This window comes from Hyperolius riggenbachi, chromosome 3 (assembly GCF_040937935.1).
Source record: "Hyperolius riggenbachi isolate aHypRig1 chromosome 3, aHypRig1.pri, whole genome shotgun sequence".
NCBI lineage: Eukaryota > Metazoa > Chordata > Amphibia > Anura > Hyperoliidae > Hyperolius > Hyperolius riggenbachi.
The window spans coordinates 429,205,922-429,230,619 of record NC_090648.1 but is presented as its reverse complement, the minus strand read 5'-3'; the positions used below and the strand labels follow the sequence as shown (position 1 = coordinate 429,230,619).

The following is a 24,698-nucleotide window of genomic DNA, read 5'->3' as shown; positions in this document are numbered from 1 at the left end:
AGGCAGAACAGAAGGATCCACAGCACTAGCGCGAAGCGAGTGCGATCCAGGGACAGAGTAACAGAACAGAAGGATCCACAGCACTAGCGCAGGATGCTAGTGCGATCCAGAGGTGCAGAACAGAAGAGAAAGCTGGTAACAACTGCTGCACCAGCTATGCTCCAAGAACAGAGATCAGAACGATTTCCTGTCGACCACAGTTGGGACAGGACAATCGCAACAGACAAACAAAACAGATAAACAATCCTAACTGCACTAGGGAACCTGCCTAGCACAGTTTCCAGGAATTACTCTAAGCTGATCTTCAAACAAAGAGCATGGCTGACACTCTCCAGAGTGTTTCACAGGAAGACTCCTTATGAACAGCCAAGCATTGCGGGAAACACATAGTACTTATAGTACACGCCTCCAATGAATGTGGCCAGGCAATTTGCATGACAACGTATGCAAATTCCTCAGCAAGCACAAGCTGCAAAACTGACAGAAGCTCTTCTTTCCAGAGTCCTGCAGCATGCAAACCTACACAATGGTCAAAAAGCTGCCTGCCTGCACAGGCAGCCGAGCAAATCATCACAGTAGGGAAGAGAATTGGGAAGATAATTTATCAGAAAATCAAGTTGAAAAAGCTATAGGCATGTGTCATAGCATTTTTTTTATCTATCTTAACAACTGTGGCAATTCACTTGGCAGCAAACCATATTATTCAGCCTTACCTCCAGATCACAATAGGATCACTTCACTAAAGAGACCAGAGCCGTGCCATTAAAACGGCATATCGTTGTTATATGTTATCTGGGGGGGGGGGGGGGGGCTGATAATTCCCACCATAGCTCAGCCACACATAAAGGTGAGTTGGTTTTACTTACTGAAGGAGTAGGAAGCCTTCCAGCCTTTGTTTGATAACATGAAGTCAGTGGTCATCTGGATCACCATGACGTTGGTAGCAGAAATAACTTCATTTGTGAAAATATGGTAGCCGCAGAGCTTACCAGTCCATTTGTTATCATAAATCATGAACCTTACATTGTCACATACGCAGGAAGGGCACGCATCAAGATAGAAGTCTAAAATCTTCAGTGAAACCTGTAAAGACAATTGGTCATAACTGTTATTTGCTGGGAAAATACCAGAAAAGAATCCTGTTTAGAATGACTCAGGTCCCAAAAATGCATATTGACAGGAATCAATGACCATTTCCAGCATTGACAAATGTGATGAAAATAATGCTTTTGCTAAATTAATATCATGTAACATCATGTAATAATATGCCAATAAATAATCACTTCTTTTCTTTAGTTTATGTCAAATATGGCCTACGTGGAGTCCCAACAAGGACACAATATGCTATTATTATTATTTATTTATTCTGTTTATAAAGCGCCAACATATTGGGCAGCGCTGTACAATAAATAGGGTCACAGACAATGATAATAGGGGTGACAGACGGCACAAGGTCATACAAGGATACAATGTACCAGAGCATGCAATGGAGTGATGGTTTTAGAGACCACGTAATACAAGTCAGCTAGTGGGAAGGGTGCACAATGATGAGGGCGATGAAATTAAGTGGTGGTGCAATGTGATAAAATGATCTCTTCTTCCTGATTTCCACAAGAGACATAATCAATGATTTCTTCAGTTGGGGTGCTTTAGCATAGTAGATGGCCATGTTACAGCACAATGGGATAATACTCACCTTTTATCGTATATACTGCAGATCAGCTCCAAGACTGCCAATAGAAGAGGCTAAATGTAAATTCAACAGATAAACGTTGGATAGCAGTGATATTTAGGGAGCCTAAGCCCTCCCAGACAACCTTTACACAAAGCCCAATGTACATTTAGAGGAGGTCTGTATATTTATAGTGCTATTTGATTTGGGGGCAGGGAGAAGCCATAGATAATAGTGTCAAAGAAATGCACTTACCGGTACAGTTATATGTTGGCTCTGAGATGCTGTTTCCTTGTTCACTAAGCGCAATCTAATGTTAGTCACTCAACTCCAGCCATTTCTGTTTCAGAGAATACTCATTTCCAATTTCCTCATACAGGGGTGTAACTATAATTTGCCCTCCATAATCTTCCAGCCAGGCCCTTCCCCCTGGAAAAACCCTGCTGCCACCATTGCCTCCCTATGTCACAGTATTGGGTATCTTCAGCCACCACGATCAGACAGAGCAGCAGCAGTAGAAGAGTGTTAATCTTTCCCTGCTTCCAGCGGCAGGACAGGTCTTCCTCACTCCTCCTCGATGCATCTTTGCACCATGCAGCCTATCTCCCTGGGCTTCTGTCTCTGCATGCCATGTGAAAGGCATCTGGAGCTGCAAGCTGAGGTTTTGGCGCTACAAGCAGGCTATACAGCACAGGGCTACACTAAATAGAGGTATAAGGCCCTGTCTTGCCTGTAAAGTATGAAGCGCAGCTACTGCTGCTGTGCATGGAACCACAACAGCGGGCCTCAATAGCCCCTGGGCACCCCCCACAATGGCAGGATTGTAGGGGTATTATTACACCCCAGGCCTCATAGATGATTCTTGTTCCCAGCACCTAACATAATCTCTCCCTCCCCCAACATCTATCCTGTTTCCGATATCTCATTTTCACCCCCACCTCCCCCAACATAAAGCCTAACCCTTACCTGTATTTATTCTTCTTGAACCCTAACCTTTATTACTTTGCGAAGTTATAAACCTTCCTCTGCCCAATACCCTAACCCTAACACTACTAATCTCAGCACCTATTCCTAACCTCTAAGCGGTAGGCCTACCCCACTCCGCTCTCATTTCCACCTACAGCACAATTAAACTGCCATGCTACATCCCAGAAGGCCATCCCCCATGTGTGTCCCACCCACCTACTAACTAAAATGTATTCATTTTCCTTATTAGGAGTATGTTGTTAGGACTATGACAATTGTAACCTTTAAAATCAGCAGAAGAAAGATGTTACTGGTATCTGGGCAACATTCCCTTTCAGAAGGTATTTTGGACAGCTGGGACACTGTAATTACACAGGGGCTCTCCTCCACATTCCACAAGGCATCATGGTCTTAGCTGGCAGCTCCTACATGCTTTCTGAAAATATAGTGATTATGAGGGAAAGGTCTGGACAGATAAGGGCCTTGTAGGGTTGGGAGGAGATAAAATATTAATGGAGTTCAACTTTAATTTATGCCAAATGAGGATCAAAATACAGAATTTCTCTTTCCTTTTTAGTTCTGGGTAGGTTAGAAACTTTTTCAGATTTCCTATTGCTCTGTGTGTCCCTGACGTGGAAATCTCTGTTCTTTATCATTAGGATGACAACCCATCTCCATGCAAAATGCCTAATCACCAGCAGACAGTATTAAAAAAATCCATTCATCCCTGTTCCAAGAGTTTTCCACACTGACAAGGTCACTTCCATGTCTAAACAAGAGGTGTTTATGTTTACCCTCATTCCTGGAGGCGCAGTGATGGTGAAGTTGCAGGCATTCATGTTTGTGGGGTAGTTGTTAGGATACCCAGGAGAAGCAATGATTCCAGTAGGGTAGAAATAATTTGCTCCACATGGAACTGTTAGGAAAATAACACAGCAGTGTCAGTATAATATGTAAACACTACAAAATTAAAGGTTTTTTGGGGGGGTTTAAAATTATGAATTACAATCCTGCTCAAGAAGAAATTCAGCAGGGAAACCTCCAGTGTGTTATGGGAAGTCACTGTCTCTTCTCTTAGACATTTCTACTGTGATTGCCAAAGAACAGGGGGTGTAGACACCAGCTATATTAAATGTCATCAACGTATCCAATTTAAACACCGCACATTACGGAATCAGCCAGTTCTGCCCTTTAGTGATGTAAGATGGAAATTGTGCTCTTTGACCTCCTCCACTAACCAGCAATCATGCTGACATGAAGACCAGAGATGACCTTGCTGCGCGGCTGCCTCTGCCTTATTACCCTCAACCTCTACTTCAAGAACCTAAATGCATCGTTATCTTAAAGAGAACCCGAGGTGTGTTTAAACAATGTTATCTGCATACAGAGGCTGGATCTGCCTATACAGCCCAGCCTCTGTTGCTATCCCAAACCCCACTAAGGTCCCCCTGCACTCTGCAATCCCTCATAAATCACAGCCATGCTGTGAGGCTCTGTTTACATCTGTAGTGTCAGTCTCAGCTGCTCCCCCGCCTCCTGCATAGCTCCGGTCCCTGCCCCCGTCCCTTCCCTCCAATCAGCAGGGAGGGAAGGGATGCAGGCGGGGACTGGAGTTCTGCAGGAGGCGGAGAGAGCAGCAGACTGACACTATAGAGATAAACACAGCCAGCTCTGACAAGCTGTTTGTCAGCAGCATGGCTGTGATTTATGAGGGATTGCAGAGTGCAGGGGGACCTTAGGGGGGTTTGGGATAGCAACAGAGGCTGGGCTGTATAGGCAGATCCAGCCTCTGTATGCAGATAATATTCTTCAAACCCACCTCAGGTTCTCTTTAATATTTATACCATCTCAGTGTCTGAGCAGATAATCCTTTTTGCCTGACATAAGCCAACAACCCACCCAAAACACAACCAACAATATTTGTGGCCCAAAAAATCCAAGACACCAGAACTGGGTTAGTAAATGTGGTCTTGCCTCTCAATTAAGAAAAAAGGCACAAAAAAAATATGTAGATAGACCCTTACCTGAATTATATGTGGCCTTAAAGCCGACATCGGTGGAGTCACTGTCCGTAACAAACTCAACTAGCATCTGATTGGTAGAGGCAATGATTTGGGGAAGTGGACTGTTGCCGCACACATTATCCAGCAGCACAGGGTAAGACTTGGTGGGGCCATCATAGATCTTTATATAGTCAGTTGTACAGCCAGGAGAGGACTGCAGATTAAATGCAACAAAATTCAGGGAAACCTGAAAGACATAGAAAACAACTTTTAGGATTGTTATAGCTACTTGTGAAAACTCTTCTGTATTCTTCTGTAAGACACTCCACACAGATAGCACCATAGTGTGACAAAGACTTGATTCAAACAGGAATTAAGTCTGGTTAAAATCCTTGTTTTTCAGATATTTGTGAAAAAGATCACCATAAATGAAGAATAACAAAATTTGTAAACACAGTGCATAAAAAAGGTCATACGATTGGCAGAATAGGATTAGTTAGTCCCGTGTGAATGAGGAAGCAGAGAATGGCTGTAAAGACTAAGAGGAAGTGAAGCTCATATTGGTTAAAGGGAACCTTAAGGCTGAGAAAAAAAATGACTTTTACTCACCCGAGGCTCCCCTCAGCCTCCTGCAGCTGAATGGTGCCCTCGCCGTGTCCCTCCGATACACCTGGACTCGTCGGCGGCCACTTCCGGTTTGGCCGTCACCGGCCGACAGGCTGGGAACACGGCTGATTACCTGCGTCCCCAGCCGCAATAGCATTATAGAGGGCGCTATTGCGGCCGGGGACGCGGATAATCAGCCGCGTTCCCAGCCTGTCGGCCGCTGATGGCCAAACCAGAAGTGGCCGCCGGCGAGTCCAGGTGTATCGGAGGGACACGGCGAGGGCACCGTTCAGCTGCAGGAGGCTGAGGGGAGCCTTGGGTGAGTAAGTCATTTTTTTTCTCAGACTTAAGTATCCCTTTAAGCAAGCTAAGAAGAAGTAGAGTTCTGGATGGCTGTGTTCAGAGAAGGGATGACGTTCTAAGTGATTGTGTCCAGGGATGTCAAACCGGTCCTTCGAGGGCCGGAGGTCCTCACACATTTTTGACACAGCTCAAATTAATTGATGGATCTGAACCAGGAAAGGTGTGGTCTATCATGTAGAACACATTACTCTTTTTCACAGTCCATCCTAAACACTGGCATGGATCTGGCTCTCCAGGCCTGGAGTTTGACACCTGAGGTGTAGGCAAAGAAGGTGTAAGGTTCTAGGTGCCTATGCAGACATAGAAGAGGTAAAGTTCTGGCAAGCTGTGAGGACAGAGAAGGGGCAAAGTTCTGGTTGACTGCAGCAAGAGAAGGGGTACAATTCAGGAGGTCTGTGCAGACAGACAAAGTGTAAGCTTTCGGGTGGTTGTGAACATGAAGAATTGGTAAGGTGGAGGCTGGTTGTGCAAGCAGAGAGGAGGTTGGGTGGCTAATTTGTTAGGGGCTTAAGTACATGGAGTTGAATGTATGTAGCTGAATAAAAAGTTTTAAATGCCGGAGGAGGAATCTACACATTCCTGTTGATGCGTTAATCTGCAAATGAGCTACATTTTATTAAATTGGTCAGATCTAGCATCTTTTTTTTTCATATTCTCTTAGATTTTAGATGTTATCAGCGTTTAATTTTATTTCTTGGTTTCCACCAATGAGATATATATATATCTTGGACCCCAATGCAGAAGTCAGAGAGCTGTAAGCAGGGGAGAGGATTTTTTTTTTTTTTTTACTACAATCGACAACCACTATTTAATGCACAAACCATATAGAGCTAATTTTATCATAGCACCAACCACTTTTGTGTCTCTTTCTTCTACATCTCCTACTGCCTAGCCAAAGTGTGTGTGTGTGTGTGTGTGTGTGTGTGTGTGTGTGTGTGTGTGTGTGTGTGTGTATCCCAAAACATACAGATAACTTAATCGACTTCCCCTAACACTGGCCTTAGACTGTGATGGATGGATGACAGTGGTAGAAGTTAGACTCTGAGCCCCACTGAGAGCTACAAGACTATACACTCTGTAAAGGGCTGCAGAAGATATCAGTGTTATGGTGCCCATACATGGCACAATTTTTTTCTATCTGATAATTAAGTTTGATTATTCTGTTAGATCGAATATTAAGATTTTTCCCACGTGTCCGATCGGATCGTGTATGGGCACCATAAGTGTTTGTACTGGAATTTGGCATAGCTAAATTTGGAACTCCAGAATACTCCCGAGCGCCGCTGTTCAGCACTGAACAAGTGGATAGGGTCAGGAGGAGGTCACTGCATAGCATGTTATGTTGTGTTTCTTGTAATAATTCCTTTTTCTGGTTTGGCTATGCTGAATTTAAACCCCAACACTAATCAGCATCATAAGATTACAAATACATAAAATATATGTATTTCTGCACTCTATCTCCCCTTTTTGCTCTCTCATTATCTTTCCCTCCCCATCTGTCTCCACAATCTTTTTTTTTTTTTTTTTTTTTTTTTTAACTTTCCCCATCTGACTTTCCATTCTGGTTTCTTTCTCTCATCTGCCCACGCTGTCTTTCTCCATCTCTCTCTCACTCTTTACTTCTTCCTCTTATTAATTGATATAGCGTCAGCATCTTCCGTGGCACTGTACAATAGCATACAGGGTATACAATACAACAGTTGATACAATACAAGAGGGTGTAACAGCTAAAGCAGTGAACAAATTAACTACATATTTTACACAGGGGTGGGAGATATGTACACCCAATGGGTGTTCATACCTCCCACTCCTGTGTAAAATATGTAGTTAATTTGTTCACTGCTTTAGCTGTTATACCCTCTTGTCTTGTATCAACTGTTGTATTGTATACCCTGTATGCTATTCTACAGTGCCACGGAAGATGCTGACGCTATATCAATTAATAAGAGGAAGAAGTAAAGAGTGAGAGAGAGATGGAGAAAGACAGCGTGGGCAGATGAGAGAAAGAAAGCAGAATGGAAAGTCAGATGGAGAAAGTTAAAAAAAAAAGGGAAAGATAATGAGAGAGCAAAGAGGGGAGATAGAGTGCAGAAATACATATATTTTATGTATTTGTACTCTTATGAGGCTGATTAGTGTTGGGGTTGAAATTCAGCATAGCCAAACCAGAAAGAGGAATTATTGCAACAGCATTGTGAGACAAAAGGGGAAGAGAGCCCTGGCCAAAAGGCCTTACAGTCTAAACGTTTAAGGTTTAGGACATTAGGTAAAGGGAAGTTGTGTGTGGAGTGGTAGAAATGGTGGTTAGTGTCCTAGATAGGAGAGTATGCGTGCCTGAAGAGGTGAGTTTTCAGATTGCGCCTAAAAATTGTAAGTGTGGATGAGTGCCGGATGTGTTGAGGGAGAGTGTTCCAGGGAAGGGGGGATGATCAAGAGAAGTCTTGTAAGAAGGAGTAGGAAGAAGACAAAAGGATATTGTTAGCACAGCGGAGATTGAGTGTAGAATGGTATCTGGAAATAAGACTCATCCCAGTCTGTTTTTCTTTCTCCCTCTATCCCCAGGGCTGTATTTCTGGAAAGGCCACAAAAGCATGGGCCTTGGGCGGCTGCAACCCAAGGGGGAACCTGGGTGTAAACTAGGGGTTGCTACATATAAAATAGAATGCTGCAAATGGGGAGCAACACATGAAACATGGAAGCTGATGCCCAAGGGTCATCAAAAGTACATGAAAGAGGTGGTCTGCAGTACATAGATAATACCAATGGAAGAGGGAGCTACATATGAAATGGGAGGGGCATTGTGGCAGATGGAAAGAGAGCACCTTCATACTTGGCCTGGGGGTGGAAAAAGTATAAATCCGGCCTTGTCTATCCCTTTCTCTCTCTACTTTTAATCAGTCTACTATGCACCCCTCTCCCTAAATAAAGCTACAGATCAACCAAAATAAGCATTTACTGAATTAAAGCCCATATAAATAGGCCTTACACTAAATCCCTGGGTGTCTCCTCCTTCTGCATGCAATTACCTGTCCAGTTGGGGTCCTGATCAACCAAACACAATTAACATTGTTGGGGTAAGGAGAGGGATAATTGGCTGATGTGAAAACTCCACTATCCTTGTTCAGCAAATTGGCACAGACATCTGAAAAAGAGAGGGAGAGCAATGAGTGAGTCCACTCTGTGAAGAAAGCAGATTTATAACATTAGTCATCCCATGTGTAGAGGGAGTTCTCATTTTACAGATGTTTCATTTACACTCATCTGAAGTACTGTATTTTTCAGATTATAAGAGCTAGGTTTAAACAACAAAAATCATTGGAAAAAATATAGTAAACCAGGTGCGTCCATGGTATAAGGGCGTCTTGTCCCTCTGTGTTCCCCTCTGTTCCCTTATGTCCTCCTCTGTCCCTCCTGTCCCCATGTGTCCTCCTCTGCCCCCTGTGTCCTCCTCTGTCCCTCCTGTGTCCTCCTCGGTCCCCTTGTGCCATCCTCTTTCCCCATGTCCTCCTCTGTCCCTCCTGTGTCCCTCTCGGTCTCCTTGTGTCATCCTCTGTCCCTCCATGTCCTCTTCTGTTCCTCCTGTGTCCTCCTCTTTCCCAGTGTGTCCTCCTCTGTCCTCTGAAGTTCAATCAGAGACACAGGATTGCTTGTGAGAGTAGACACTATTGGAAGTGGTGGCTCCTGCCTTTTTCCAGTTCTTTAAAGAATAGTCCCTTAAGACCAGGGATGCTCAAATCCGAATTCGGGTAAAACGCAGATAGTTGCTATCTAGATTTCACCCAGTAAACCTGTGCAGGCTGGGCGGAGGGGTCAAGCTTACCTGTCTGATGTCTTCTTCGGTCCGTCCCTCAGTGCCTCCCACGATGCAGTCCACGCGCATCACGTGACTACAAACACTTCCTCCTTCAACCCGGAAGGAGGAAGTGCTTGTACGTCCCTCGGCATTGTGGGAAGCGCCGAGGGACGGACCGAAGAAGACATCAGACAGGTAAGCTTGACCTCCCCCCCCCCCCCCCCCCCCGCCCAGCCTGCACAGGTATCTGGGTTAAATCCGAATAGCAACTATCCGGGTTTCACCCGAATTCAGATTTGAGCATCCCTGCTTAAGACTCACCAAGCCATCCATCCATCCATCCATCCCCTTCAGACCCACCGAGCCGTCCCCTTAAGATTCGCCGAGCTATCCATCCATTCCTTTAATACCCACCGAGCCGTGCAGAAGTTCCCTTAAGACCCACAGAGCCGTCCATGCATTCCTGTAAGACCCGCGAAGGCCGTCCCCTTAAGACTCATTGAGCGATCCATCCATTCCTTTTAGACCCATCAAGCCATCCTCGTGAAGTGCACCCGAGGCGAAAATAAACTAATGAAATAAACAATTGTATCTATCTCCCTTCTCCTAAAAAAGACTTTTTAAGATATTCCACAGTTTTATTTTATGTTTAAGTCTACTTTTTAAGTTTTAACTGTTGTTTTTGCTCAATGACACATTCATTGAAGTATGCCAGAGCTAAAATCTATTAACTATTGACCCTTTTTATCTCTTTCCTGCTCTCAAAAGCCATTTTCTGCTAGGAAAGTGTTTTATAGTTGGAATTTCTTATCAGTGAGGGTCACACTGTAGTCAATTCCTATCTGAGTCAGGACTGAGTCAGCCACTTACATACCTGATTACCTATTTAACTCTTTCAGGCAGAGAAAGAACACAGCATAGTTATTTGTGTGCTAGGCACTGTACATACCCATGTCTGTCTCATCCTGTCACATGTCACCTTGGGTATCCTTTAAGACCCACCGAACCATCCCAGCTGTTGCCGTGCTCGAAGCAGCATGCGGTGGCTCCAATCATCATCCACTAGACAAGTGCCGGCATATCAGCTGCTGGAACAAGAGCCAATCACAGTTCCTCTGCATGCTGACAGGAGTCGATGGTCTCTCAGGTGGATCCATGGCTCTGTCATTGGAGCCAATCACAGCGCTTCCAAGGGTCTTAAAGGATTGGATGGTCAGCTTGGTGGGTCTTAAGGGGCGGCTTGGTGGGTCTTAAATTAATGGATGGATGGCTTGGTGGGCCTTAACCACTTCACCACTGAGGGGTTTTACCCCCTGAGCACCAGAGCAATTTTCACCTTTCAGCGCTCCTTCCATTCATTCGTCTATAACTTTATCATTACTTATCGCAATGAAATGAACTATATCTTTTTTTTTCCGCCACCAATTAGGCTTTCTTTAGGTGGGACATTATGCCAAGAATTATTTTTTTCTAAATGTGTTTTAATGGGAAAATAGGAAAAATGTGGGGGAAAAAAATAATTATTTTTCAGTTTTCGGCCATTATAGTTTTTAAATAATGCATGCTACTGTAATTAAAACCCATGAAATTTATTTGCCCTTTTGTCCCGGTTATAAAACCATTTAAATTATGTCCCTATCACAATGTTTGGCGCCAATATTTTATTTGGAAATAAAGGTGCATTTTTTTCAGTTTTGCGTCCATCCCTAATTACAAGCCCATAGTTTATAAAGTAACAGTGTTATACCCTCTTGACATAAATATTTAAAAAGTTCAGTCCCTAAGGTAACTATTTATGTATTTTTTTTAATCGTAAATTTTTGAATTTTTTTTTAATTACAAAAAAAAAAAAATGGGGAGTGTGGGAGGTAATGAGTTAATTTTTTGTGTAAAAGTCATTTATTTGTATGTGAAAAATGTGTAGGGTGTAGTTTACTATTTGGCCACAAGATGGCCACAGTAACTTTTTGTTTTAATGCGACCTCCAAGCGTCCTTCCGGAAGCTTGGAGGAAGTATAAGGAGGCTGGACACGTGAGTTTTTTCTCACAATGATCGCGCTGCTCATAGGAGAGCAGCGGATCATTGTGGGGCTTAGATCAGCGAACGGGAATGGATTTTCCCGTTCATTGATCTCCGGGCGAGCGGGCGGCGGCGTGTTTACTAGCGGCGGGCGGCGTGTTTACAAGCTGGAGCGCGGACAGCGTCGGGAACGCGGAAAGTATGGATTTCTCCGTCCCTGGGGGTTAAAGGATGGAAAAAGGGACGGAGAAATCCGTACGGGCGTGGGTAAAGTGGTTAAGGAGACAGCTCTGAGGGTCTTAAGGGAACGAATGGATGGCTCAGTGGGTCTTAAGGGAACATTCTCAAAAGTACTGGCAACAGGGACAGAAGAGGACACAGGGAGACAGAGGGAGCAGCAGGGATGACAATTGTGGCGGGGAACAGAGGACACAGCAGGGATAGCACGTGTAGGGGGACAACTTACACCGGTGGAATTGTTGTATTTGGACAATAAGACACACTGACTTTCCGCTCCCACTTTTGGGGGCAAAAAAGTATGTCTTATGGTCAAAACAATATGGTAACAGATTCTGCCAGATCGGTTATTTGTATATATTACATGTGTGCAGCTTATGTAAATGTAGTGAGAGTTCTGGAATGTGGGGCGATGGGATCTCACCAACAGAGTAAAATTAATATGACCCAGTCTATTACAGCTCAATCTATTCCAGGTAGTCAGCCAGACACATCATCCTTACAGGGTCCACAACTACAGATACTTACTGCAGTTATACCGGCGGTTGATTTTAGAGACATCCAGAACACTCAGTCCATCTCTTTGCCCAAACTGTATGTTGGGGTCGGGTTTGGCAACCATGGTGGGCTGGCCTGAAGTGTTGGCAAAGGAAGTGCTGACCAAAACACAAAAGCATGTAAAGATGTCACTGCATGTTCATCACTGATCAGTAGTAATTTGATGATGGGCACAGCAGAATGCACTTACTTGTCATAATGCATCACTGAGGAATGATCATACTCCAAGCCTTGGTCATCAGTGTTCATTTTGTTATAAGCAGAATAATACTCTGCAATAAGAACAAACAATTTTAATTTCTTTTATGTAGATGGTTGTTCTTATTCTTTCACAAGTGTTTCAGCCTATTTCCTTTATTATAGGACTCTAGCAAATATGTTCCCTTATGTGGATGCAGTACAGGTTACCTAGAGGTCTATCTCTGTCCACGCTGCTGTGCTTTGCCCTCTTTAAGATCGTGACCCATGGTTGGGTTGGGATCTTCTGCGCAGGCAGGCCACGCCCCTCTTGTGAACGCTTTCACATGGTCAGGAACGCTCTGCGCTTGTGCACTTCAAGTCTCTTTGAACTGCACAAGCACAGAGTACTTCCAGCTACAGGAACGTGATCACGAGAGGCGCATGGCGTGTCCTCTCATGTGCAAAAGATCCCAACTCAGTCATGGGTCACGATCTTACAGAGGGTGAAGCGGTGGCTTGGAGAAGAGCAGTCGATAGACTTCTAGGGGCTGGAAGAAGTCCCAGATGAGTAAAATGTTTCTTTTTTTTCTCACCTCATGTCTCCTGTAAAGCAATAAATATGGAAGGTGGGTATAAGAGTCAGAGTGATGATTGGGAAGGGGCAGGGTGTGGGGAGTTTACATTAGAATTTTGACATGCTACATTTATTTTGGGAGGCCTAAGATGCCATGCGGGGCCAAACAAAGAGGAAGCACATAATGAAGGTGGACTGTAAATATGGACACAGAGGGCATATACAGACACATATGATGAAAGGTGTGGCCAGCAAGAAATAGAGTTTACTTCTTCCTGATGAAGTATCAGTACTGTTATCACATGTTGATATATTGTTTTCTTTTTCTTCTGCTCCTTCCCCAGATGCTGTTTTCTCACCACACCTCTCTTACTATATCATTCTCTTGTACCACAGTCTTTTATTATGTTTATAGCCAAGGCATGTCTTATACATTTGCCACAACCTGCTTCCGCTTTTGCATGAGACTTATTGCTCCACCCCCTGGTGTCAGCTTGGATGATGAATTAAATATGGACAACCCTGAAACATTGTAATGAATCAATAAATGGCCACATTGTCATTCTGGCCTATCAAATTCTGCCTCCTTTCTATTTGGTTCCTTTTCTTATCTTCCCAGCCATTGACAAGGAGAAGCATTATGTAAAATGTATACATAACCAATGTTATTGCCATTCCTGGTTAAATAGTAGTCATAAGATACACCTTGAAAGAACTGTGTTACCTGGCGCAATAAACTGGTACAAAACGGTGACATAGTTATCCCGATCGTCTCTCATGTGCTCATGGACGAACCCCAGCGCGTGGTCAAGCTCATGCTGGACAACCCCTCTGTACATGCAGCCGCCACCCAGAGAGATGAATTGGCCGCCACCAATTTTTCCAACGTAGGAGGTACAGCTAAAGATAGAGCACAGCACAATGTGTTACTATTTCAGTAGTGGATAGCCACAGAGCATAATGGCTGTTTATTTTTGTTTGGAATGACAGTGAAGCATTCTATATTGTCAGGATAGTCAGTATCCAAAGTGTAGTTTATCTTGCCCTGAAACCTGCCATTGCATTTTATTCAAACTGTTTTTTATTATATATTAACATCTTCTAATTAGCTGTTCTGAGCTGTTTGCGTGCTTGAAGCACAGAGAGCTTCACAGAGAGCTCCTTTTCACTTGTTACACTGTGTTTACACACATGTATCAACATTGGAATGCAAACAATGATACTGTTATCTCCAGTTTGGATGCGTATTTGAAGCTGAATAGCAGGAAAAAGTGCTTTGTTTAACCATTTCTGCTTAAAAACATTTCTGGGATAGTAGCTTTGAAGCTGTGAGGAATCTTTTAGAGCAAAGTAGAAATGCTAACCTTCAGACCACTTTAAGAACATGTATGGCATCAGCAATTTACTTACTGAATTCAAAGCAATGAGGAAGTGACTCCAAACCCAGCAGAATAGGACAGACTGCATTCAGAAATAAGTTATCCAGTAAATCTGGACTGAATTGAAAAAAAAAGTTTGCTTTTGGGTGGAAAAAGCTTGCATGATTTGCATGGTTCGTTACAGAACATAGTAGGGTTGCTGGAAGGTTAGTAAAATAGCAGATGTGCAGCAACTGTGAGAAGTGTTCTTTTTTTTAAACAAACACAATCTGTCCTGGATTTTGAAAGATTGAAAGACACGTTCTTGAAGTGGATGTGGATTATAGACACACTTGCATTAGCACTAATTCTTACTCACTGACCTTTCATCAACTCTTTATGCATTTTATTATGACCAAGGTGAGAGTTGGAAGTATTTGTCAGCTAATAGCTGGCATGGGTGAAGTTGCCTGACTTTCCTAGGGTTGCTATGCTATATACATGTCCTCTATTCTTTCATCTGTCTGTACTCGACATAAGCTTCTCTCTTGAGAATGACTCAGGAGACAGCCAACAACCTACCTGCCTCCATTCACAATGTTCACATAGTCATTCTCTGTTGTTCGAGGAATGAACCTTATGCAAGTCAAAGTCTGGAACTCATCAAAGGCCCTCTTGAACAAGTTAAGTTGGTAGCCATCTGGGGAGAAAGGAAGTGGAAACAAGATGACATGGTGAATGGGGTCAACCATTACAAGAGAGACTCTGACCACTTTCTGAGAGCCATGCATGTTGCACTCAAGTCTTTGCTCTATTCATGGAACAAAACCAAGCTATGTCTGGGAACTTTGCATAAAAATGTAAAAGAAAGTTACCAGTTGGAGTATTAGTGTACTTCTACTTAAAGCGGACCTGAACTCTTGCACATGACACAAGGAAAACTGAGATAAATGCAACCTGTGTGTTTTTAGAGAGAAGAGCCAGTGCTGGTCATAATGGAAAAATCTACGCTTACGGATCATTACGCGTAATTTTACGCTAGCGTAAGGATACTGTAATGTAGGCGCTTACACTACGATGTTACGCGTAGTGCTGTAATACCCATTAATGCGTATTTTTTTACGCATACGGACGATATGTACGCAATAGCCGTCAATGTGACAGTTATTGCGTACATATCATTCGTATGCGTCAAAACGTACGCTTATACTGAAGGGCGGGAGAAGATACTATTGGTTGCTTAGGATGTTGACTGATTGGCTACTCTTAGAAAAGGGGAGTTTTTACGTTAGTAATTACGCGTAAAATTACGCGTAAGTGTTCGTAAAATTACGCATACCTAGCAATTACGGTAGACAGTGTAATTACGATACCACTCTACTGCTTACGCGTAAATAATTACGCGTAAGACCGTAATTTACGCGTAGCGCTTACGCGTAAATTTACATTGAATTACGATGCGTAATTACGCTCATGCGTAATTTCGGCCCAGCACTGAGAAGAGCCTGTCTAATTTCTCCTCACCTGTAAGTAATCACAAGTGTAATTTGATCTCTCAGCTGCGCCAGCCCAGAAATTTGACAGTCCTCGGCAGACACAGCTAACATGTAAACACAGGACATTAACCCTTTGTCTGCTTCCATGAAAGCAGGAAGTAGACACTGAAGAATTATGGCAGCAGTTCTGTAAGCTGTAACAAAGAAGTGTATTTCTTTAAAGATTATTATGCTGTTGCATATCTTTTATAGCAGAGAGGAAGTTCTGAGTTCAGGTCCACTTTTTGTGTGCTTCAAATACCTAAAAATGGAACCCTGTTTGATAATGAAATATATGGAGTATACTCCTACTCATCAAAAAGTACCGCTTGGAACCTACATATTACCCCACCCCAAGTAGATCAAAAGCTTTAGTGGTCCAGAAATCTAGCGATATTTGTAGAGCAAAAGGTACTCAATAGTGTAAGCAATGTAGCTTGGCTCAGACCTAGCCACCAAAACCGTGGTGACTGTGAACACATCCGTTTTCGCCACTTCCATCACCAGTGCAGGCCAAAATGTCTCTGTCCTCCCCCATATCAAGGGCTAAACTATCCACATCAAGGTGGTGGGTGAATAGAACTCATTTTACTTAGGCAAAGTTTCCATGAATTGTTATAATTTAAGTAGGCCTCAGTTATTTGGACTGAGTTTTAGGTAAAAGGCTTGTTCGCAGAGTATTCCTTTAAATAGAGGTTTTCGTGATGCAGGCAGAAGCATCTCAGTGTCTGCTTGAAGCACATGATACAAGCAGATACTGAGAACCTGTTCCTGAAGGAAGGCCACAGGCCTACACTGCCCCAGACAAATGGACTACGAGAACAATCAACATAGGCCATATTTACAAAATATCTTGTATACAAAATATTCTTGTATATAAGTGAAAGGCATCATGGAATATTAATCGAGTAGGTGGGTATTATGACACCACGAGGGGTCTAAACCAATAGTCGGGTCTGGGGGATGGCTAAGATGAGGTCACATTTAACTCTTTCCTAGTCAGTATTAAAGGGCCGGATGGGCCGACGGAGCGCATTCTTATTCCTACTTTCATGCTCTCTATATGCTCACTGGAACCCCTAATTATTTCCTTTCTTTATGTAATCTGATATAATGTATGCTGTACATAGTTAGTCTAGATGTAACGTAGGATAGACATAAGAGGACCTGATTATCTTCAGCCGGAAGGTAATCACGCAGCTGTAACGCAAGGCAAGAATCTGCTTGGCTAAGATATGACGAACTGTATCTGTATATCTGTTTCCTGAATAAATAACTTGTACAATGAAGAAGCCTGAGATTGGTCTATCTCCAGGTGGCTGATGGTGTAATGGTTAAGGGCTCTGCCTCTGACACAGGAGACCAGGGTTCGAATCTCGGCTCTGCCTGTTCAGTAAGCCAGCACTAATTCAGTAGGAGACCTTTGGCAAGTCTCCCTTACACTGCTACTGCCAATAGAGCGCGCCCTAGTGGCTGCTGCTCTGCTCTGGCGCTTTGAGTCCGCAAGGAGAAAAGCGCAATATAAATGTTATTTGTCTTGTCTTGTCTTGTCAATAATGATTGCTGTGTGAGAGTCAAGTTATCTCACAGTCTGTGAGGTGCAACTCTACGAAGTTGCTGGTGTCGAAGCAAAAAGGTGATTTATAACAGATTACAGATGTATATTATTCAGCTGTGTTGCCACCAAGCAATGAAGGTGTTATTATAAGATGAGGAAGAGGCAATTACTCACTGTAAGCTGGGTCTAGGGCGTAGGGAACAGGCACAGTCCCATCGGCAGCACTAGGCCATTTGCCTGCATAACGGAGGGCACTACGTCCAGGTGGCACCAGCATGTCACCTCCTTGCGTCAACAAACTTTGGTCTAAATGTAACAAAGAAAAGTAATTAGTCCAATACAAGGAAAATATCTGAGTGTGGCTGATCAATGTTAGCTACTACCAGACAAAATACACTATTCTTTTTTTATCTTATTATGAGAGAAGTGGTGGTCACGTGACTTCACCGGTTTCTGAGACTTCCCATCCTTCCTCTGACTCTACAGGAGAGGAGGAATGCTGAATCACACTCCAGTAACATGGCAACCATTAGAGTGCAACTCCATCCAAAACTTTAGTTCTTGCTTTAGATACATCGGAAAAGGCTAACAAACTATTTTGGACATTACCGATGTTGTGGTTCTGTTGGAGGAAAATTTACATACTGCCTCTTATTTCTTGTTGGCATAGAAAGTAGTAGAAAGTAGGTAAATGGCCAGGCTTGGGCCAGAGTGGGGGGCTAACCATCTTAAAGAGAACCCGAGGCAGTTCCTTGCGGGGCAGATGTGACACAGAGGCATGTTCTCTGCCTCATAACATGTCTCTGTGTCCCTGCACTGCCCCTCTCTGTCCCCCCACCGCCACACTACAGCCCCCTAAAACTAGCGACACTATTTCTCGCTGTCTTGGAGGGTATATAGAGAAGAGGGATTTCCTGTTCAAAACACCCACCAGGGGCATTCCTGCAGGGTTTTTGGGCATCTCTCTCTCCCTGGCCACATGCCCTGCTGCTCCCCCACCTCCCTGCATGCTGGGAGAGAGATATCTCTCTCCCTGCAGCGTCGTGACCCAAAAGTCACAAAAGTGAAAGTGGGCCAGTGCGGCCCAAAGGAATAGCGGAGAGCGGTGGTTTTGGCAGCTACCTGATCTGCTCAGCCTCCTGAATCAGGTAGCATATTTTTTTTCACTTTATGAGCCCACCTCAGGCTTTTCATTAACTACTTTAAGACCGCGTCATGCCAATGGGCGTGATCGCGGCGGCAGCCCCAGGACCGCCTAACGCCAATTGGTGTCAAGTCCTGGGGCCGACTACTGCAGGAGATTGCACGCGCGGATGCGCATGCATCTCCGCTTGGCTTCAGTCTCCCAGAGGCTGTCATCGCTTGAAGACTGTTAGACGGCGAAAGCGTTGTCTAATACCTGTGTACAGCACTGCGATCTGCAGCAGCGCTGCACTGGGGACAGCGGTGTGACACGGCTGCCCCCCTGGGACACTAGTGAGTGATCGGCAGAAGCCTATGACAGCTGATCGCCAGGATTGGCTGGCTGGGGGGAGGGAGGGGTTTGACAAAAATAAATAAAAATATAGTAAAAAATTATAAGAAAATAAAGACACAAATTTTTATTTAAAAAAAATAAACACTAGGGGGGTGAACAGACCCCACCAAAAGAGAGCTGTGTTGGGAGGGGGGGGGGGGAGAAAATGAGGGGGGGGGGAATCACTTGTGTGCTGAGTTATGCAGCCATGCAGCGAGGCCTTAATGCTGCAGTGGCCAATTTCCACAAAAAATGGCCTGGTCTTTAGGGGGGTTTAGCACTGTGGTCCTCAAGTGTTTAAGGTGGCCACACACACACAATACAATCTCTTAGATTTTTTTTCCATTCAAGAATAACAATTTTTTCTAATTGATTGATATATTTGGAAAATCTGACTAATGTATTATACATGTGTTCACTTTTCACTAAATTATGAACGAAAAAATAATTGAAAACTTAGAAATTGGGTCTCTGTATATTGAGAAACTGACAATCTATCCTACACCATTCTATTTTCATAAAACAATTTAACAGAAAAATTATCCACTCCTGATTGACTTATATCGATAAAAAAGGAAAATGTGGTGATTTTTTTTGTACAACCAAACATTTATTATCAAATTGCCTTTGAATAATATATTTTTTATTTTATGGTGTGTGGCCACATTTAGACTGAGAGAGATCTACACTGAGATTGGACTCAAGCTCGAAGACATGGGTGTAAGCAGACTTTTGATCAATGTTGAAAGATAGAGGACACCACAAAACAGGCACTTAAAAAACTGTTTTGTTGTTGTTTTATTTTAAACTTCTAATACAACTTGAACTAGAAAATCTGTTCTTTTATCAGTGCTAAACCTCTCCAGATCTTTCCTTATTTCTGTCCTTCTTACGTGAATCACCGTCTATCTCCAGGTCTGTAATGGTGTGTGCCATTTAAGGGGGGCATCATTAATTACCTACGGCAGTGTGATACGCCCACATACAGAGCAATGCATGCCGGGAGATGTATATCTCCCAGCATGTATTGCTGCATATGCACATGTGTGACAACGCCAGCAATTATAAAGCTGGCGGAAGCTTCCAGCACGGGCTGGGGGCCAAAGGAGCAGTACCCTGTAGGTAAGTAATGATGCTCCATCCAACTTTCCCCCCAACGGCAAGCACTATTATGCACCTAAAAATTCAGCGCTCAAGTCACTTTTACCCTTTACAGAGCTGGTTAGAGGGGAGTTTTTCTTAGTTCTGTTTACCACGCTCCAGGGTCTGGAGGATCTAGTCAGAATGGTCACATGATCACCACTTCTGCTTTACTAAAGCTGCATATAATTTACATTAAATTTGAATGTAAAGACAATTATTTGCATTATTATTGATCATTCCTACTGGGGTCATTTAATAGTTATTATTCATAAGAAAATCATAATTACTCTTGTTGGCTTCTATAATCGCTGAGAAGGTTCCAGGAGATGCTTCGGAATTATGAGTTTCATGAGCTGCAAAAAACATAGAAGTGATTCTCAAGTTACTTACAGCAAACGCATAAGAACAGAGACAAGGCTATCCTGGGACAGAGACAAGGCTATCTTTGGACAGACAAAAGGCTATCTTGGGACAGAGACAAGGCTATCTTGGGACAGAGACAAGGCCATCTTTGGACAGAGACAAGGCTATCTTTGCTATATTGGGACAGAGAAAAGGCTATCTTATGAAAGAGAAAATGATATCTTGGGACAGAGACAAGGCTATTTTGGGACAGAGACAAGGCTATCTTTGGACAGAGAAAAGGCTATCTTGGGACAGAGACAAGGATATCTTGGGACAGAGAAAATGCTATCTTGGGACAGAGACAAGGCTATTTTGAGACATGTTACAGTCACAATTTACTGGTAATTTTCTTGATGGCTCTTATCTGGGGGAGGGCCAGCTGCTTCTTTTAAAACGTTTTGGACGTCCTCTTCTGTAGTTTAAAATACAAAAGAAAATGAGCAAGGGGAAAATACTCTTTTAAACAGAGGCTGGGAACAATGAGTTCAAGGATAGTTCACTACAGAGTTCAAATGAAAGTTCATATTTGTAAATATAAATACCTCTTTCCCAACAAAATATAAAATGCAGGATGAATAAATCATTTTATTAATCTTCAGCCGATATATAACATAACCATTGGAAACTAAGCGCCATCTTGCTGGTAAAGTTTATGACGTGTCTTGACTGACAGAACACAGAGAGTATCCCTAGTATCTGTCATGTCCAACCCTACACCGTTAAAATTTGGAGTGCAACAAGGCTCAGTTTTTTTCCCCCTCTGCTATTTACTATCTACATGTTGCCACTTGGTACAATTATCCAAAAACACGGACTAAAGTACCACTGCTATGCTGATGACACATAGCTATACTTGTCCTTCAAACCTGGTGGAGCAGATCTTGTTCCAAAAATAAATTTTTACTTAGCTCAGCTACAGGAGTGGCTGAATGACAACTGGTTGAAATGGAATGGACAAAATTGAGGTCCTTGTTGTCCAAGGCCAGCGTCTGGCATCAAAACAGCTGTACTCTAAATCAACACCACTGAAGATAGGGATTTCAGATATAAAGAGAACCAACCTTGTGCCCAACTTTAGTGTGCTCTCCTCATCGATGGGGAAATGAGCTTCAGAAACCAAATCTTGTATGTAGTCAAATATTCTAACTTTCGTCTGAGGAACATTGCAAAAATGACATTTCTCATTCCCCCAGAGGATCATCCAACCCTAGTTTACGCCTTCATCACATCACAGTTGGACTACTGCTGCAATGCCCTCTATACAGGCCTTCCAAACAAGACCCTGTACCACCCGCAATTAGTACAGAATGCTGCTGCCAGATTGCTAACAAACTGATCTTGCCACATTAAACCAATCGTTCGCTCACTGCACTCTCTTCCTGTAAAATGGAGAATACTCTTCAAGATTGGACTGTTGACATTCAAATCCCTACACAATTTGAGCCCTGGTTACAAGAAGAACTTTCTGAAACTGCACCACACCTCCTAGTGGAACAGCAGAATCCATAAACTTGGTCACTCCCGGAGTGCACCTCAAAACCTTTGGAGCCAGAGGTTTCTGTTATGCTGACCTTAATCTCTGGAACTCTCTACCACACCCAGTAAAGACAGCCCCATCCCTGGAGTTCAAATCCAGAATGAAAAGCCAAATGTTTAGCCTGGCATTTGGAGACTTGTATAATTTTTCCTGTCAATTCCATCAGCCCTAGTTTCACCACTCATAGGTGCCCCCAGAGCCCGCTGTGCCCCGTTAATCTTGGCTTATTAACACTTGTCGGCAGCCAAACAGAATGGGAGGCATCAGCTGCAATGGGAAAACCCAGTGCACGCCCATTCTAGTAAAAGATGCTCCCGCGCCACGCCTCCTGCTGCCGAACATCAACCTCCTCCCAGGTTCCGCCATGCTCCCGTCTGTGGTCTCCAACAAACATATTGCCAGAATGTTTATGTCTTTGGGACCCCTATGTCCTGTTTTCTGTTCCTGTTTTCCACTCCCCACTGCTTTTATGTGGTCAAAAAACAAAAAAAACACCCCAGTTTATAAAATATGATATCTGGGAAGATGGCCGCGACTCCGCAAGTAGTTACAATACTGACTGAGTAAGAGAAAGTGCTATTTAGCTTTGTGTTATACTTTTCATGACTAATATGAACTTTCACCTTGTGTAGGGGAGGGGAGAAGAGGTAACATTTTTTTTTTACAAGTATTGTAACGGGAGGGAAAGAGGTAGAAAAACAACATACTATTATGAGGTTAGAGAGGAAGAGGAAGAAGCAGGGAGATATGTACAAACATAAACAGAGATAAAACTTCATCTTACCGCTCTCATCAGTTCCAGGCTGGGACATCTGAAAAGTAAAGGCTTTTAGTCTATAGGTGTTTTTGGTGCAGCGGTATTCATGTTATAACGACTCTGATTATGGCTGTCAGCACTCACACTCCATTGTTTGATCACACAGCTCACAGAAAGGATTATAGCTGGCTGATACAGAATTTCCTGTAGATTTGTTTTGCATTTTTTCTATATCATTCTAAGAACCTTCCTGTCTGCAGGAGTATGAGGGTGTTGCATCCAGTGCCGTCCTGCCTATGATGCCGAGTGATGCATTTGCGTCAGGCGCCATGTACGCAAGAGCAGTATCTTGTCCGTCTCCCTCCCACCCTTCTCCCAGCCACCGATCATATTACCTCCTCCGCGGCCACTTCCAACAGTCCCCATCCCGCTGCTTGTCGTTGCTCACTGCTACACAGACCCGCTGAGCCGCTGTGACAGGACAGCGGACCGCCTCCTATCAGCGCATGTACAGGAAGTAATTACTTTACACGCGCTGATAGGAGGCGAGCCGCTGTTCTGTCACAGTGGCTCAGTCTGATCTGAGGTCTGTGTATCATTGAGCAGCAGGATGGGGACTGTAGGAAGTGGCCGCCGAGAAAGGGAAAGGGAGCAGGCATGGGGGAAACTATACTTCCTATTCTGGGGCAATTATACTATCTACTGGGGAAACTATACTACCTATACTGGGGGCAACTATATTAGCTACCTATTTTAAGGGAAACTATACTACCTATTCTGGGGCAACTATGTCTATACTGGGAGTAACTATACTAGCTACCCTATACAGGGGGCACAGAGTGTGAGCATTTTCAGGTGCTGTGCGATCATTGCAAATTGGGGGGGGGGGGGGGGGGCGCATCATCACATTCTGCCTCAGGCAGCAAGACATCTAGAACCGGCCCTGGCTGCATCTGTCTTTTGGGGCTGGAACCCACTAAGCCTGCTTTGGCAGTTGATCAGCAAAGCGCTATGCCAGTGGATCCTTGTGGGGGTGGTCCCACTAGTGGTGTTGTAACTATGGAGTGATCACAAAACGCTGCTTGCAGCATTGTGAAGGCAATCCCTGTGTGATCAGATCAGCGGCTACAGTATCCACATCATAATTGCTCTGGGAAATCATTGCACTTCTGAACCTTCACAGCTGCATGGCTGACAATACGATTAAAGCTAGCAGATCTTTCCTGATAGCGCCTCCTGCTGGGAACTCAACATATAAGATGCAAGCAGAGGCAGGCTGAAATGTCTCCTAAAATCCAGGCAAAGTGTATGGCTGACCTTTAGGGTACAGGCTCTTTGCAACAAAAGGAAATAATGTATGTTCAATTTACAGCACACCTTGCTCCAGAATAAAAAATCAGAAGAGACTTATGTCTTTGTATTCTCTCACCTGTGATGATAGAGAGTCCACCGGGAGACTCATCACTGAGCCAGCAGCACAAGCCAAAACCAAGAGAAAGACTCTTCTATCCATTCTGCTCAGACTTCTTCACCGTAGTGTGAAATATAATCAGTCTGAAGCTGTTGTTGTGCTCAGTCTCCAGAACCCTTTTTATACAGATCTGGGGAGGTCCTGACCAATCACAGGCCAGGATGGTTGACGTGAGCCTGACACGCATGGACACTAGATTTGGGCTCATGGATATTGTAGATGTATAATTATATCAGGTGTGGCAGCACAGTGGTTATTAGAACAGTAATATTTTGTAGGTCAGAGAGGAATCAATTTTCATGGTCTTCTGACAAGGTCAAATCCTTGGTCAGTGACAAGTGAAATAATGTGAATGGCCTGGAAAAAAGTCATATTTGCTATATGAGCTGGTTGGGCCATAAAGGACTCAATATAAAAAGGAGATCATTACAATGGAAATTGGAACA

At 43.6% G+C, this 24,698-nt stretch overlaps 1 protein-coding gene across 1 annotated transcript in view; it reads right to left on the bottom strand.

The window, feature by feature from the left end:
• Nucleotides 1–24,698, bottom strand: part of LOC137560773 (embryonic protein UVS.2-like) — a 66,622-nt gene that overhangs the window by 7,621 nt on the left and 34,303 nt on the right. The window contains exons 2-11 of the mRNA XM_068271916.1: nt 20,370–20,435; nt 17,598–17,729; nt 14,913–15,030; nt 13,697–13,872; nt 12,409–12,490; nt 12,189–12,316; nt 8,637–8,752; nt 4,663–4,888; nt 3,433–3,554; nt 867–1,083 (exon numbers count right to left, since the gene is read on the bottom strand). Of these exons, the coding sequence (XP_068128017.1) occupies nt 867–1,083; nt 3,433–3,554; nt 4,663–4,888; nt 8,637–8,752; nt 12,189–12,316; nt 12,409–12,490; nt 13,697–13,872; nt 14,913–15,030; nt 17,598–17,729; nt 20,370–20,435 (1,383 nt within the window). The remainder of the gene's footprint in view (nt 1–866; nt 1,084–3,432; nt 3,555–4,662; nt 4,889–8,636; nt 8,753–12,188; nt 12,317–12,408; nt 12,491–13,696; nt 13,873–14,912; nt 15,031–17,597; nt 17,730–20,369; nt 20,436–24,698) is intronic.